The sequence below is a fragment of the Cheilinus undulatus genome, linkage group 4 (assembly GCF_018320785.1).
Source record: "Cheilinus undulatus linkage group 4, ASM1832078v1, whole genome shotgun sequence".
Classification (NCBI taxonomy): Eukaryota; Metazoa; Chordata; class Actinopteri; order Labriformes; family Labridae; genus Cheilinus; species Cheilinus undulatus.
The window spans coordinates 45,660,425-45,678,572 of NC_054868.1; the positions used below are offsets into that span (position 1 = coordinate 45,660,425).

Genomic DNA, 18,148 nt, shown 5'->3' on the forward strand with positions numbered 1-18,148 from the left:
CCAAGGTGACTGTAGACATGTCAGTACACAACTTTTGTTGTTCTTTGTTCTTCCTCTAACAAAGAAATTTTGTCAAGTTCTGATAAAACTGGCGCTTTAGCAGTATCCACGCTAATGTCTCTACCATAATTGCATCGGTTTCTTGTTGCTATTTGCTTACATTACGACTCCAAAGTACTGCCCCTCATCGCTGATTGGTCCCATCACTTTCTAACCGGGCCCAAACGGTTCAGACAGGTGCTTTGCTGGATGGATTCGCCAGTGAGAAACCCAGAAACGGGGGTATCCGTCTGCTATGCAAGGTTTGCACTTGCTCACAGCGAAGCCAAAACCACTAGAAACTGGTTTGCTGACAGTGGTATTACTATGCTTGATTGTCCAGCAAACTGGCCTGATCTAAAATCCACAGAGAATCTCTAGGGAAATGTCAAGAGGAATGTGAGAGTTACTTAACTCAACAATACAGATGAGCTGAAGGCTGCTATCAGAGCAACCTGGGCTTCAAAACACCTCAGCAGTGCCACAGACTGATTGCCTCCAATTTGTGTAAAAGGAGCCCCGACCAAGAACAGAGTACATCAATGAGTGTAATTTTCCAGAGGGTCAGCATTATTATGAATCCTTTTTTGGACTTATGTTTTGTGATATTCTGATATTTTGAGATGGTGGAGTTTTTATTATTATTATTATTTTTTCATAAAGAAAAATCACAAACATTAAAACAAAAAAGTCTTGAAATATGTTACTTTGTATGGGATGGTTATAAAATGTATGGAAGTTTAACTTCTTGAACTAAATCACAGGAAAAAACAAACTTTTTCATTATATTCAAATTCATTCGACCCCCCTAAAGTTTTTTTTTACTCAATTCTTGTTGCTTTAAAAATGTTATGAATACTTCTGCAAAAATCTTCTTCAGTAAAAGTAGTATTACTGATTTCAGAATGTTCTTTAAAAGTACAAGTACGCAAAAACTACTCAATTGCAGTGATTTAGGTAAAAGTATTTTTTAGTTTCCTTCTCTATAGATATAGAAAACACTTTAAAGTTACTCAATTGACCTTGTAGAACTACATTTTTGTAATTCCCAATGTAGCCTGTCATGTTTTGGAGCGCCTCTTGGTGGCGCTGCCGACGCTCAACATTGTCAGTCAGCCGCAATTACAAAGACGAAGAAGAAGAAACCAGCTGTTAGCTAGTGGGTTGAGCTCGGCTGAGTTACATTAACTCTGAAGTTCGTCTACTTTAGAAATAAATTCAAAGTTTTTTTGTTGGACATGGACTACGTTTCTATTTCGTCAAGCACTGGTGGTGTGGAGTCGTCTTATTGAAATTGTTTACCTTGTTATTGGTAAGTGTTTCCTAAATAAGTGCAGAGATAGCAGTGTCTGCTAATGTGGCTATCTAAATAGGTAACTGGCCTACTTGGCGAGCTAACGTTAGCTCTGACAGACGTTGATCTGTTGGCTGCTGTTCTTAATGCTGACCACAATAAAGAAGCTTAAATTAGAGGTTAATATGTCATGAACGTGACAATCAGGGAGACATCGATGTAGGTTACCGGGGCTGACTCTCCCCTGTGTTAGGTTGGTAAACTTTGGACTGCATGAAGCTAATCATATCAGTGCTGTAGACAGGAAGGTGACATATAATATAAAAAATTAAATATGTATTGTTTTATAGTCTTACAGATACATTCAGTCTGCTCTTATTCCGATCATTTGGTGCAGGATAGAACTGCCCCCGTAAACATAAAAAATCCGGAACAAATGCAATAGAGAAATGTCACAATAATTTGAATTTTAACACTTATAGTATCAGCCCTGAAGGGCAGCTTAAGCTTACATTTCCATCTATTGCCTGGCAATGTGTGATAATGCTAATGCTATGTATTCCCCCTGCAAACGTTTCAAAGCTTTATTTTAAAGATGTGAGACGGACTGGTAAACATGGCAGCTCCTTTTGTTTACAAAACTGAATATATGGAGTATTTTTACCTACTCTATATGTCAATAAATTCAGACACTATGACGTAAACAGCAATCCAAATGTGAAAATATAATATTGATTTTGGAAGCTTAGAGATTTTTAGTGTACCCAATTCAACCTTTTGTAGGGATGAAATGCTGTCACTATACAATCAAAACAAATATGGGTAATTGAAATCACTTTGTCAGAATCATGTGTAGCATTGCTAGTTTTAAACAGCAGAGAGTGAAACTGCTTTTTTTTTATTTCACCCTGATAGCACCTTTATAACCCCATTATAAACATTTATTAGGAAAAATTAAGGAAGAAGTGTTTTTTATATCATCAAAAGTATAAATCAAAACAATTCAACTCAATCAAACATTTATTTCAGTGTCATTCCTTTATTTAAGGTGTTAGATTGTGATAACATCATATGCCATAACATGATTTTAGGTAGTGGTTCCCAACCTGGGGTCCAGGGCCCCTAGGGCAGGGTACCAAAGATCTCAAGGGAGGCACAAGTTTTGGTCTGCTTTGAGTTTGTCAACTTGCACATATTAAGTAAAATCATGATAAAGCACTAAATATGTAGTTTATATGATTGGTAAGAAAAACGTGTTTTCTAATATTATCAGTGAAACAAGATGTTTAATTTTCAACAACAATATCCATCCATCCATTTTCTACACCGCTTTTCCTGTTGGGCGTCAGGGGAGCTGGAGCCTATCCCAGCTGTCTTTGGGCAAGAGACAGGTAACAACAATATGTTAAGCATCTTTTTCATGTGGTTCTTGGTGGTTGCTTCTCTTCAATACAAGCGGCAGGGGCTCTGAGGAGCTCTGATTTAAGGTGTTGTTACTTCCTTATTTTGGAGTTTCTGTATTATAATAAACACAAATTTGAACTTGAGCTTTGTTAGCTATAGTGTTATTTATTGGTTAATTGAATTAGAATATTAGTCAGGTCAAGTCAGGCTTCATTTCTGTTGCACATTTCATATACAGAGCAACACATTGTGGTTTATATGCCAGTTTCAAGATGCTTTGTAGAGTGCAGGTCTAGACTGTACTCTTAGTTGTATAATTCACAAGGGATGCTTGAAATTGGATTTTTGCAAATATAGGATTTGCTGAGATGTAACAAATTCGTTTTACTAGATACCAATATCAATACTAATATTGAAATGTAGTACACACCTAAAACTTCCGTCCTTGAAACACACCATTTGAAGTTTAGGGATGTACAAATTAGCGCCTTTCAGTCCTTAAAACACACTTAAGAATGTAAGGAATAAAGATGAACAGTGAAAAAGGCTTCATCTGACATGCATCTGTTGGTTCAGCCTAAACTCCACCAGCTTACTGTTCATGCAGCCAATATGTACAGATGATTTATTGGCTGTAAATATCAGCAGATATGAAAATTTCTGCTGGTAATGAGAATACATTTTTTAGGCTTTTATCTGCCCATAAAAATTTCATTCTGATATTGTGCATCCCTGTTATTTACAAAGACCTACCTTTAATGAAAAGTTGACTTTGATATGGAAATATCTGTCAATATCTATGGCAGATACATCAGTCATTCACGTCAGCTGGATGTACAATGCTTTTTGTTATTTGGCAAATACATGAATGCACCATGATGCGTGTTAAGTTAGTGATGTTTTTAGCAGAACTATGTGCACTGTAGGTATTGGCTAAAGAGGGTTTGGAAGTGTTGCCTTGTGCAAAATCCAGTATTATAATGTATCGCCTTGGTATTGGCGCCAACACCTAATCATAGCATCAGTACAGATGCATCCCTAAAAGTTATACTTTTGGGGAGGTATGCCCCCTTTCTTTCTATCACCTAATAGCAGTCAGTAAAGGTGTTAAGTCTGGTTGAATAACCATATTCTGTTTATTCCAAGCTAAAATGTCCCATTGCCTTTCCTCTGGTAGAAAAGGTTTAGCTCTGTTACAGCTCTGTTCTGCTAGCTGAAAAACGTGTGAAGTAATGGAGTTACTCTCTGACCTAATTGATCTGTTTATCAGTGATTCCTTTAGTTTGACGCTGTCATGTTTGGTAACAAAGGTCAACAGCTAAAGGCCTCCACCTGGCCTGATTGTGAAGTTACTAACAATAAACAGTGAAGTGATCTCTGCTCAGATGTTGAACCTGTCACCTACGTGCTGCACATGTTAGTTTTGCTGTTATTGGACGTAGACGGTTGTTATATATTTGACCCTGCTGTCGTGAGTCAGGCAGTTATTTGGGCTATTAATAGGCCGTGTCTCCATTCTTGGGATCCTGCTGTATCTCTGGCAAGGAGAGGGGACAGGCACTTGGTAGAAATGGTTTAGGGTAAAGTTCTGCAGCTATTTTTGGATCTCAGGTGCCTGGAGCTAAATATGATAAGCACAGTGTAATTGTTCAGCTTTTTAACTAGCTTTAAGTATGTTAACATTATGGATGTGTGTCTGCTCTAGGAATATTTAATGAAGGTTTCACTTTTTCTACCTGTTTCTGTTTCCTATCATTAGAAACCTCTTGAATAGTGTAGTTGGAGAAATGTGCTCGAATGTTGCAGCTTTCTGACGTTCAAGTGTCTCTTGGATAAAAAGCAGATGTCAGAATAAAAACCAATAATGAGTGGTGCATTGTATTTGGTTCATGATAAAGCTCAATGATGGATGGTAATAAAACTTCAATATTTTTTGTATCACATTTATAAAATTTGTGAAAATCATCATTCCTTTTATAAAGGCGTCCATTCGCTTTGTCAACTAAGTAGACTTAATATTTTTTGTTTCTCCTCTCAGGAGCAGCCAAAAGAGACAATCCAACATTTTTCCCAGGCCTCTTGTTTTTATACATTTAAATCAAATTGGATTAAAGTGGAAGCTTCCTGTTTATTAAAGAGAGATTTATTATTGAAACAGACTTACAAACATGACCTCAATAAGCGCTTGCATTTCAGGGAAATCTGCACACTTCATTGAGCTTTTCGAGGCACATACGCTCAGTGAGTAAAGACACTCACAGACATTGACAGTCATTAGTTGTCACATGGAAATTCAGACTAAAATGTATGAAAATAAGCATTTAATGAGGTGAAAATGGCTCAGCAGGTAATCCTTTTAACCAGCCCTGAACTCTGCAAAGCCAATGCAAACACTGAGTCACTTGGTCAGGACTTATCTGGGTTATGAAATGTAAAGAATGTTAACACCACCTAATCAATCGCACAAATCCCACCATCGTCTATCCCAAACGCTGCACTTTTCCCACTTTTAGCAACTCTTTGGTGGAGTGTAGGGAGCTTTTGAGTTTTGTTGTAAAAATATTGACCAGGCACAATTCTAAAAATAAACACACTTAAGGGTTTTCACTGTTAAATGCAAATTTTTAACTGTATTTTATGTCCCATCATTGTCACTTTATCCTTCTAGGATTACAGGAGAGTGTGCTGGTAGAAAGCAAGACAGCCAGATTACTAATCCACATAGAAGGATACACCTGAATTGATTGCTATTCTTACCTGGTGTAAACTACTGCTGGACAGTTAATCCAGTGTCATTTTCAATACAATTGGCTTCCTACACAAATGAAAACAAGATAATCCAGATTAAATTATTACTGTGCAGCAGGCCATGTTGTGCTAATTTTGTCAATAGGTTTTGTCATGTGCAGTAAACGTTTCAGTGTTTGTTTTTACATTTTGGCCACAAAAGTATATCAGTACCACCTCAAAAACATAATTAATGCTCCTGGATGAAGACGGCTCTGATTCCATTGTGGTAAATGGCAAATTTCTGTGAAATGCCTTTATTTTAAGTTCGAAGTAAGGGTGGGTGATATGGGAAAAAACATCATATCAGGCTTTTTCAATCTGGATTTTATCACGATTTTTTAATTCCCATTTTAAGACAAATTTGTAAGTTAATGACCAGAAAACAACAAACTTATTCCCCATATAATCTTTAATGCACAAAGACTATTTTTTAAAGTTACATGTTTTTTTCTTCTGCAACAGCCTTTTGGTTAAAGCATAAAATATTTTAAAATTTCCATTTTCATAGTTGGCACCTCCAGGTAAGGAGGTCTGAAGGTCTTCTTCCAGAATATTTAAGGACCAAACATTTATTTTCCTGCATTCTGATCTGTTTATTCAACCAATGTCTTCATTTTCTGCACTGCTTTCAAATTATGATTTGTTCATCCGGCACATTTTAACACATTGATTTTCATTTTATAGCTCATGGACTATAAATAGAATTCCTGTAGCTCTAGCCTTGCACAAGTAGCCTGTTGATATGCAGTTTCATGTGACAGAATTCTTTGCCCTTGTTTATTTACTGCCAAAATAAGGAGATATAAACATAACCCAGAATATCATCAGTTTCTAAGATGCGTGGTTATACACTAAAGTAATGACTGTATGTTATTTTAACTTCATCTTGATTTCTATTCATAAAGGGGTAGAGTAAAATTAATTCACAGTGTGAGGATGTAGGATAAGTCACAGTCATACCTGTCTGCTGCTCACAGTAACAGAGAGAGATGAGTCTTTGATGAAACAGCTTTAGCAGATTGCCAATACATTCTATTTCTTGACGATCTGAGAGCGTCCTGTTGAACACCCCTAGCTCAATGCCCAAATTTCAGTTGCATGCTGGTCATTTTATTTCAAATCCACTTTATTTACTTTTTTTAGGGAAGTAAAATTAATGTTATACATCGCTAGCATCAGGCCATAAACTCCTTGAAGAGTTTGTTTTTTATAGAACAGTTCTGTTGGTCCCCCTTTACACCCCACAGTAGGTTTAACAAATTTTACACCAATGAAAGGTGTCCAAAAGATGCGGACTATGACCACATAAATTGTTTGAAAAACAGCATTTTTCCTTTCCCTGAAATGAGAGACTTTGAAGAGGAGGAGGTTACGGCCCAATAGCAACAGTATGTTGGATATTTGCAGGCTTTAAAACTCTAGGGGCAGTAAAAGCATTCTTAGGGAGGTTACTGACTATTCAAAATAGTTATTTTGTATAAAGATAATGAACCAGAGACTAGTTTTTATATGTGCTTTCCTATATTATAATGTCAGAACTAATAAAAGGGTAAATCGTTTAGTAATAAAGCTTCACTAGGTTGTTTTTTGACAACACTCTCTTACAAGTTGGAAGAAAAAAATCAATTTTTAGATGCATCACGATGTAGAGGTGGAAGATTCTGAATCTATTTATAAATGTCCAATAATCGCTAATCGATATTAATTTAAATATTTAATACTGTGAAATGGCAGAAACAAAAAGATGGAACTCAGACACACAGCATATAACAGCAAGATTCAGATTACCAATTGTTCATTGGTGAAAAAGGACATTTTTATGTTTGTAATTTCAGATATGTTACAAGGAAAGGATGCTGCTACCTTTGGTTCAGTGCAATTGTAAATGTCCAGTTTACACATGTCTTCCATTAGAAGATAATGGAAATTTATTTTCATTATTTTTTTCTAAACACAAAGGTAATGTTTTAATTATGTTTGACACAGTGAGAACAACAGGAATGTAAAAAAAACAAACAAGTGTATCAAACAGCATCAATAATTGATTAGGAATCGAATCGTAGCCCTATGAATCGTAATCAAATCGAATTGGTAGGTGCCTAAAGATTCCCATCTCTAACTTTTCTCACCATGAAATGATCCCTTTGATTTTTTCTTATTTGTTTACCTTATATATTATATGCTCACCTCAGTTTGTGCTCTTTTCTTTCCAAGGCTAACCCCAAAAGAGGAAGGTATGAACTTCCAGGGTAGTCGGAGGCGAGGCGAGGATGGCATCGCCGTAGTGATTGACTTCCTGCTGTCCAACGCCCGGCTGGTTCTGGGCGTCGGTGGGGCTGCCATGCTCGGAATCGCCACACTGGCAGTGAAACGCGTGAGTGTTTTAAAGGGCATTGCTACAAAATCAGTTTGTGATGTACAATAATAATAAAGAGGACCATACAAAGAAGAAGTAATGAAGTCTCAAACCTGCTGTAATTTTCTGTGTTTACTTATTTTAGCAAAAAGGTAATCCATTTAAATTGACTACCTAAAGAACAGAATATTAGTTAACTTTGCTTTTTAATAATTTAGCACTAATGAAAGCAACACTTGTAGTTTATTCTCTAGAATGTGTGAAAATTGAAGCCCCTGAGGCTGAGGCTAGATTTCCAGTGAGTTGGGTTCTCAGTATTTTAGCAGCACATTAACGACCCTGCAGAGCATGACTGAGTGTCTGTGTGTTTGTGCTCAGCTGATCGAGCGCGCTGGCCGTGCTGCCGATGATGAAAAGGTGGAGCAGAAGATGGCTGAGAGCTGGGAGGAGCTGAGTTTGGTGTCTGCGTCACCCACACTGATCAAGAAGGGCATAAAGGGTGTGGTGATGAAGCACGTCGCCAAGGCAACGAGACAGCAGAAAGGTACCAGTTACACCTCAAATTTTTTAGGCCAAAACACACAGATACATCGCTCAATATTTATGGTATTTACTCTAATGGGATCTGACAGCTTTTTAACCTTTTTCCTAAATCAGCTGACCTCTGCCAGCAACAACCTCAGACATCGCCTCTGGAGGTTCAGCCCAAACCCGAGTCAAAGTCTAAAAGGCTCCAGCTGTGCGTCCTTAGCCTGCAGGTACGAGCTCACCCACGCTTCACCTCTGAGCTCTTTAGAGCACAGATTATAAATTCAGTGTCAGCAGCCTCCAAATGAGCTCTGCGTCGGGTTTGCTCATTCATTTATGCATGTGTAACATGTTTTGTAAAGCACAGTGCCATGGGGATGAACATTGTTATGCACAGAGCCCCTTAAGGCCCGCATAATGGGAATCCTGCAGGGCTTGCTCACTGTCTGTATAGAAGAAGTCAAACATGCATGAAGCAGCTCAGAGTTTGAATGCAGAACATCCACATGAGCAGAGACATCCTTGGCTGTTTAGTTCTAGGAACATGGCGTCATTTGCTCAGTAAATGCTGGCTGAGCATTTATAAAGCATGAGTACATATGGGAGGGGATTTGAAACACTGGTATGTAGTTTTTTAAAAAGAGATCATGAAAATAGTCTATTTAATTAAATAGTGCAAATCTTAAACATCTATTCTGTAGGAAATTTAAGAACTTGTTCCCCTGAAAAAAAGTGGTTAGAATCAGCATGTCTACATAACAGACTCCATGACTGAAGACTCCTTTGTCATTAGTTTTAATTGTTTAGTCTTTAAAGCTGCTTATGCCTCTGAAGCTTCAGCAATCTGGGAATGGAATTGAACTTCTCAGTTTTTCTGGTAGGCAGTGGCAGGCGTTAAATGCCCTCTAGGCAAGATTCCCTTTTCCATGTGGTGTATTTGTCTGCAATGTAAACACAGTAAACTCTTTGTACATTTTATCCTGAGAGTAGAACCTTTTATCAGTTCAACAGCAGATTCTGAGTCATCACAGCTTAACCAGCTTTAACTTCAGCGATATGACACCAGAAATGAAACAAATTTCAACGGGAATTTCTCACAATAGAAGGGACTTTGTTCGTAGAAATAACAGCATGATGCAAATTTGTTAAAAAAAAGTCACAATTTTTCAGGACTTCTTAAAACGAAAGAGAACAATTTTATTCTCATTTTGTTTTTTGCCTTTTTTTTTGTCAAACGCAGGTTGAAGTGATCCTTTTTGATCAGTTTCAGGCTGTGAAGGAATTTTTATGACTTTGGTCCTTTTTTTTTATTAATTTTGATAGAAATTCAAAATAAAGATGTGCATAGTGTTGACACTTTAGAAACTAATATACAGGAGAGAGGAATTATTTGCATCCATGTGCAGCAATATCAAACAAAGGAGAGATGGATTGCAGGCGAAAAGAAATAGCAGGCAAAACCAAGATAGGATTATCTCTCTGCTTTTGATCACCCCAACACAAACATATACATGAATGAGTACAAAGAAAAACACTACGTTTCACCCAAACCCAATACCCATTCTAAACCCAGCACCCACCCAAAGCAGTGTTCATTTTGACAGCTGTTTATAATTTTAGTCTCAGTCTGTCTTTAGATTAAATGCCTTATAGTTTTAGTCACATTTTAGTCATTTCTACCCTTTATAGTTTAGTCTAGTTTTAGTCAATGAAAGCTCAAAAACATTTTAGTCTAATTTTAGTCCATAAAAAGTCCCCCCTTTTAGTCTGTTTTTTTGTATGCATTTTATTCACCAATGTTATTTAGCAAAGTCATGAACATCATGGTTTGTTGCTCTGATTGGTCTGTAATGATTGTAACGGACAGAACATAATCCAAACATCATGTAGAAGCTGTTGTTCAAATGGCTGTCTCATGCCATGGCAACAGTCTATCTGGCGTGTCTGGTTAATGATGGATTGTAACTCTTGTGCTGATATTTGTTTGCAGAGACGAGTAAATCTTAAAATGGTTACTGTTGATTGGGACTGATTTGTCAGGGTGGACAAAGTTCTGCCTTTTTATTTTTGTCAACACATAACATTTTTTCTGTATTCACCAAAGCCTGCTGATACATGGCCAATACAGCTCTGTTGGCATGCAGGATATTATTGGCATGGTGTCCGTATTAGTAAATATTTGCTCAAAATGTTAATTATCGATTTCTGCTGTTAGGAACATTTCTGCCGATATATATCAACCATATGCACATATAAATTTGTAGAATTAAAAGCAGCTGAAGTCTTCTTTTGTTCACCTACATTCATCAACGTGTTTTAATGACTGGAGTTTAGGTCTGGACTACATACAATACAATACATACAATACAGTGGTATTTATATTGGTACTATTGACTAAAATTAATGTATAAATACCAGCATTTTGAAAAATCCACTATCCCTACAGCTCGGACCACAAATGGACTATAAAAGGAAACCAGGGCACCTCACATGCTGAAAATCAGGACCCCTGTGTGCAGACACTACATCTCCATGTCAAATCTGTGAATAAATAATTTCTGCTGTAACTTCACCAGTTTTAAGTGATTTTCCCTCTCTAAATGCTTTGAAAATCCAAAACTGAAAAAACAGCATTGTTTGTCTGCTGTTTACTTCTCCTAGCAGCAACTTAACAGGCAGAACATAATCCTGTCAGCTTCTTAAATCTGCTTAGAGGCAGAAAATGAGTTTGAATTTTATATTACTCAAGAGACAGCTGCTCTATATTCCCAGCAGGGGGATAAAAACCTCAAAACTCTTCTGTTAACTTCATGATTAGAGTTAAACTTTGTATTTATGTGTCTGCACAGTGCAGTAGCTGTCTGGCAGTTTTTTTTTTTGTTGTTTTTTTTGGGGTTTTTTTGCAACTGCTGTCCCAGTTCTCATAGTGTGTGTATATCCTGTGAAAATCGTGTTTAGGAGCGGCTGCAGCAGTATTATCACACAAGAGCTGCCCTGGCTCCTCATGAGGTCCAGAGGGCTCAGTCTCTGGCTCTGGACATCTGCACTGAGATCCAGGGCTTCCTGCACAGCCGACACCCTGACATGCCCCTGGGAGAAATGAGCTTAGGAGGTTCTCTGCTGGATGACCTGCAGGTACACAAACACCATGTGTTGTTTTTCTGACTCATAATAAACTTTTACACACGCTTTTACTCTTCTGTATTTCAGCATGTCATAAATACTAACTGTGTTTGTCTTTAGGTGGTCAGTGCAGACCATGCATGTCTGCTGGTGCCTCTGCAGCTGGAGGCCTCTCTGTGGCGTCTCATCCCAGGAGAGGAAACTCTGCTCACTCACCCGCTGCACTGGATGGTCCGACGAGTCAATCTGGAGTATTTTCCCAGAGGACGAAGCTACTGGGACAGGTGATCCCACCAGGATTAAAAATTGTATTTCTCATCCATTAAACAATTTTGGTGTTGGTTTAAAAGGATTATTACTGCTAATAATTAATTATTTATTTTCCTAAAATGGATGCAGAAATGATTGTGCCAACCTACATGTTGTGGAAATTATAGAATAACAAAGTTTTTTTTCTTGGTTAAGTGTTAGATGATCATTCTTTGTACTTTTAAAAAAACATTTTTAGGTCCACTTCGTTTCATCATATACATAAATGACTTTATAAACTCTCTCTTTCATATTTTGCATAAAATAATTTTTGCAGATGACACAAATTTATTCTTGTCCCACAAAAAATTGGGACTTCTTAAAAATATAGTAAATGAAGAACTGACTAAAGTAGACATTTGGCTTAAATGCAAAAAATTATCTTTAAACATAAATAAAACTCATTATATTATTTTCCGTTCAAACAGAACTCGGAAAAATATTGAAAATGTACGCATTGAGATCAATGGTAGAGCTAGTACAGCATACTAAGTTCTTAGGGATATACATTGATAAATATAAAAATTTTAAAAAGTACATTGATGAGTTGACAAAGTTATCAGAATATGTCGGGTTGTTTTACAAACTTAGACATCACCCACTTGAAGCTCCCCTAATGTTGTATCAATCTCTATTTGAACCCCATCTTAACTATTGTAATATCATATGGTGTAATACGTATCCAACCTGTCTAGACAAATTATTGATTCTCCAAAAGGAAAGTGATACGTGCTATATCATGGTAAGAGTTTAATGCTCCCTCTGATCCTCTTTTTTTACAGGTTCAAGCTTCTGAAGCTCACTGAGAGTAACATCTTTCATAATGCATGTATGATGTATAATGTAGTTTATAAATTAAATGATAGACTCTGCCATCTCATTTCCATAACTCTTCCTATTCACGAACACAATACTAGAAAAAAAGAATTTGTAATGGGGAAAAAACACATAAATGGAAATGTACCAGTTTTAGTATAACATGTAAAGGCCCAGACATTTGGAATGAAATGGACAGCACTATAAAACAGTCTTTATCATTAAATATATTTAAAAAAACAATTAAAACAGAAATTATTAATACATTACACTCAATCATAAACCCCAATGGCTGAATAACTTCAGTAATAATCCATAACAAATAAAATACATGTGTATTTAGTATCTCTGCTGTGTTTCTAATGCATAGAATTTTTTCTTTCTTTTGTTTGAAATGTCAAGAATAAGGATAATAAATTATTGAAATGTCTGAACGTGTGAGAAATTAAATAAATGCTAACTCTAACTAATAACTCTTGTTATTAGTGCGTGTTATTACTGAATCAGGGCTCTCTTACATAAGCTCAGGAAGCTTCTGGGGAGTTCCCTTTTTACAAAACTGTCATTGAAGTATCTTGTATGGAATGCTTATAAATGTTTTGCAAGTAAATAAATAAATAAATAGATAGATAGATAAATAAATAAATAAATGTGACATGTTCACACGTATTAGATTGATTTCAGTTCCTTAAACACAGTCTATACTGATGCAACAAAGAAAAAAAGCAAATCAATTCATTTATGATGTGTTAATACTAAAAAAGAGGCTTATTTTCCTTTTTTTCTTAAAAATGACTGAATCAAACATCATAAATGTGTTTAGGTTGTATTTTTCTCCCATTTGATTTAATCCTCCATCCCAAACTAAAACTAACTTATTGATATACGAGTTGTGATTCCAGGTTTACTTTTTGAATTTAATTAAATATTATAATATTGATAATATTATTTTTAATAAGACTCCTATGTTTGATTAACATTTATACTGAATCAAAATAATAAATGGGATATTAAAGGCAATGAAACAGCTCTGTTTAACTAACTCTGTCAGACCTATAGATCCACTTTAACTTCTTTAGGTTACTGACATCATCATTTGACAACAGGATTGAGTGGAGTAAGTGTCAAGGGCGTTATTTTGCCCTTTATGTCAGCTTTACTGTAGCTTACATTGAAGCGTCACTAAAGACTAAGAACCACAGCTAAAGGTAAACAAAGGAACTCTCTCCTGGGTAAACAAAGCTATTCTCTAATCAGTCTCTCCTCATGTCTCTCAGGTACCTGGTGGGCGGTTACCTGTCAGCAGAAGCTGTTGTGAACATGTTTAGTAAAGCTGTCATGGAAACCATCAACTGGCCATCCATCAGCAGCACCATGGACTGTCTGGTCAGACCAGTACTGGGAGGGCCAGACCTAAGGCTGGAGATACGGTGTGTTTTTATTTCATTTTATTTTTAGCATTAAGATTTAGAAACAAAAGCCCTTCATTGTTTTATAAGGTATTACCCCTACATTGGGTTTTGTGCTATCAACTGATACCATTTTAATGTTTTAGGTTTTTATTGCTGCTGTGATTTATTTATCATTGGTGTCAAGTCAAAACTTCCAAAATCCCCTGTTTTTAGGGAATGAATAAAATGCTGTATTTTTACAATTAATTAACACCAAATGGTCCTAGTCCTGCCTCTTTTTTATACTTTCTTATAGCTTTAAAGTTTGTTAAACACACAGGCAGATGTTAAGGGCGACCAATAGCACTGATTTATGAAAAAATTCAAATCATGAAAAACTGAGTTTTGGGGTTTTGGCCTGACAGCAGTGTTGTGTTAAAGAGTTGACTTCAGCTTCCAACAGAAAATCTGATTCAGAACAAAATTTCATCCATCAAATTTGTTCATATTATAAAATGGATAAACTATAGCTACCTTTAATTAATCAATCTGTAAAAAAATGTGCTTTATGCAAACATCTTTGCATGATTAGTATCAGCTAGGACTGTTACTTGACTGTTAATCATTTTATTACATAATAATTAGCATTTGGATTATAAAATGTCATATGATTGATGAATTGTCATCCTCAGTTGTTCAAACCTCTCTTAAAAACCTGCTGACTGTAAAATACAGATAATACAGATAATTAAGTGATTAATTTTTGCACCTTTAGTATCAACAAGGCATTGAATCTAGATAAATATTATTAGGGATGCACAATATTGTCGGTATATCATTATCTGCAGATATGAAAAATAATTGCTGATGTTGACAACCAATATTTTAACTAAAAAAATCAGCTGAAGTCTTTTTCTTTACTCATCATCATTCCTTACACTTTAACGTACATTTAAAGGACTGAAATCTGTTAGTTTTGTCATTTTTTAACTTTGAGGGTTTTAATGACCAAAGTTTTAGGTTTTAATTATATTAAAACATTGGTATTAATATTAGTATTGTCTAAATTAGTTTTGTAAATATCAGCAAATTGGATGTTCCTTAAAATCCAATGACGTTCATCGCTATATTTTATGTGTCTGGGCAAATAGCATGCTTGAAGAGCATGTTTTTGCTAAAGCTGCACTAGTTCATGTTTTATTTTGACATTGACTCAGATACCTGTGATGTCAAGAGTGGCACACTTTTGTGGTTTCCTGTCACCCTTTTCAATCAGTGCTGCTTTTACAAGGAATGGAAAAAACACTGAAATAAATGGGCTGTAAACCCCAAAGCATACACGTACCAAAAAAACAGTAAACACTGTTTTAAAGGTAGAGACAAAAAATATAAAATGGGATGATATGTCCCAGTTTGAATGGAATTGTCCTGTTTTCAAGCTCCTTGTCCTGAGTACCAAAGAATCTCTATGAAACATTAATATTGTATGTCCTGGTTTTGAACAGCCCCATGGCCCTCTTTGTAGCTTATTAATAACCAAAACATGTGCTATATTTACAACACCTGTTTTTCACGTATGTCAGTGTTGTTGTCAAGACTGTTACTGTTTTAACCAGAAGAAAAATATCACTGATACACCTCGAAACAAAGTTGAAGACTGATTGATCTGTAGATGTGTCCATCAGTCTGAGTGTGCAGCTGTTGCTTTGCTAGCCTAGCTCTTCATACTGACAGGACCTGCTTGGTAACAGCTGGGCAAGCGATCATGCAATAAAGGTAGTCAGGAGAGGTACAGCATCCTTTAAAAAGTTTGAGGAAGCTGACTGAACCAACTGAGAGTATTGATTTTCAGTTCTCCATGGTGGAAATGCTTACATAAAAAGCAAGCACAAACCGAGAGTACAGGTGGGAAGTAACACTGCTGCAACTGACTTCAATGAGGCCAACACAAGTGACAACCAAATTAAAAGAGCAAATATCTTTTATTGCACAGAATCAGTCTTGTGTTTGGTGTTTACTTAAGTTTTGACTGATCTTGGGAAACAGGATTTTTAATCTGCTGAGGCTCTTTCCATGGAGGTGAAAAGTGCTCTGATCAAAAGTCAAACCATAAGCTCGTACATGTTGGTTTGCTGTAAATTTATATTTCAGTGCATAAAGAGGAAACCAGAGGCACTAATCCTCATAGATATATATATTTACTCCTTGTCTGGTGGATGTAATAGTCCATCTGAGTGATATCTAAGTTGAAGACACGGTGTGTTAAACAAAGAACCTGCCTGATGTCTAACTGCATGCCCCACTTTAATCCTTTAGGCCTGGAAAACTAACAGAAGCAGCAGAGAGCGCTGACCCGCCCCTCTTCATCTCCATACTGCCTCTGCTGAGGGACGAGGATGTGGTTCTGACCTGCCAGCCTGATCTCACCTCTCCCTGGGTCAATGCCTGGCACCTGTCCCTCTACCCGTGGGAGACCCAGCGCCTGGCTCAGCTCGATGCCGCTGATGATGGATGTCGCAGACTCACTCTCAAAATCCTCAAAGCTGTGTGCAAACTGAACCCCGCCCTGCGAGCGCTTGAGGCCGCTCCGCTCGCCAACCTCATCCTGCACCTCAGTGACAGCGTGAGCGACTGGTCTGAGAGCAGCCTGGATGTCAGGTTCCAGCACTGTATCACAGAGCTGATCGGCTACCTCGAACAAGAAGCGCTGCACAGTTACTTCAAGCCGGCTGTCAATCTGCTGAGCGGCTTGTCAGAGGATCAAGTGGATCAGATGGGCTTCATGCTCTACTGTGCCGTGTCAGAGCCGGAGATCCTGCTCATATGATAAACAAACATAGACAAAGACGTAGCTCTCTTCATGCTGACTTCTCTCATTGATTAGCTTCTCCATTCTGCTTAGATTCAAAGACGCACTGCACAGCAGGAAATATGGCAGGCACCATGGACCGATGTCTACACTGAACGAGGAGAAGCTAACAGAAGTCTGCACATGAGAAAGTGAGAATCGAGCTAAGCTAATCACAGGATGGAAATGAGAAGTGCCAAGAAAGGAGCTGAGGAAGTGTTTGTCTAGAAAAATGTGCCTAATCACAAGTTCTCACAAAAATAATGTAGAAAAGTCTGCTTGGAAATGCCAGTAATAACTTTTCACAGGGTGTTGGTTAAAAACCATAATCAGTCTCTCCATTAACAGCAGGGAAGCAGTTGAGATTAAAGCTTTAGTGCAGTTTTTCTTTCTGTCCTCTAAATGGTAGTTTTTGTCTGCATAAATCTTTAATTTATTCTTACTATGCAGAAAAATAACTGGGTTTAGCTGCACTTGTAAAACAACTCAGTGAGCCTGAGTGAGGTTTATAAAACTGGAGGTGGATATGTACATGTTTAGTTTGTCTTCTTAAGTGTTTCAGTCTGTCACCAATGTTGTTTGGGTTAACTAATTCTTTATATTATGCTTGAAGTTGCCTCATCATTTTAAGCACTTGCTTTTAAATATGGTATGAATGTTGTGGGTATTTCTTCAGTTTTATGAGTCTTGAGTGAAAGAATTTGGATTTTCTGTAAGTGAGCAGTGAAACAGCAAATAAAAAGTAAAGCAATTGTTTAGATTCTCACTCTGTTTTTTCTTTTCCTTTCTTTAATTAGTACAATAAGTCTCTGGCTGCTTGCAAAGATTTCCCTGCATAAAAGTGCATCAGTTTAAGTGTTTAGGAAGGTGCTTCATGTTTAAATCTGCACTTTGTCTCCTGGTCGTGAGACAGAGGACCAGCTCTTTACTCTTGCAGGGCTTCCTGGGGGAGCATGGGTGTTTGCTCATCCAGTCGACATGCATTTTGTGAACTTGGAGAAGGCCTACAATCGTGTCCCTCAAAGGCTGAAGTTGGGGGTGCTGCAGGAATATGGGGTTCTGGGGTCCCTGCTGCAAGCCATCCAGTCCCTGTATGGCCAAAGTGGAAGTTGTTTGCATTCTCAGCACAAAGTCAAAAATGTTTTCAATGGCTATTGGCCTCTGCCAGGGCTGTCCTTTATTACCAGTCCGCTTTGAAATTTTCTTGGACAGAATCTCAAGGTGCAGTACGGGGCAGGAGGGTTTCTGGT

The 18,148-nt window shown here is 37.2% G+C and overlaps 1 protein-coding gene across 1 annotated transcript; it reads left to right on the forward strand.

Moving 5' to 3' along the window:
• The first annotated feature begins 1,173 nt into the window (after window positions 1-1,173).
• mief2 (mitochondrial elongation factor 2) lies at window positions 1,174-17,650 on the forward strand. Its single transcript, XM_041784236.1, has 8 exons — window positions 1,174-1,351; window positions 7,742-7,901; window positions 8,262-8,427; window positions 8,541-8,641; window positions 11,370-11,546; window positions 11,655-11,818; window positions 13,937-14,089; window positions 16,367-17,650. Exons 2-8 carry the CDS (start codon window positions 7,764-7,766, stop codon window positions 16,875-16,877), a joined length of 1,410 nt encoding a protein of 469 aa, XP_041640170.1. The 5' UTR covers window positions 1,174-1,351; window positions 7,742-7,763; the 3' UTR covers window positions 16,878-17,650.
• Window positions 17,651-18,148: the final 498 nt, after the last annotated feature.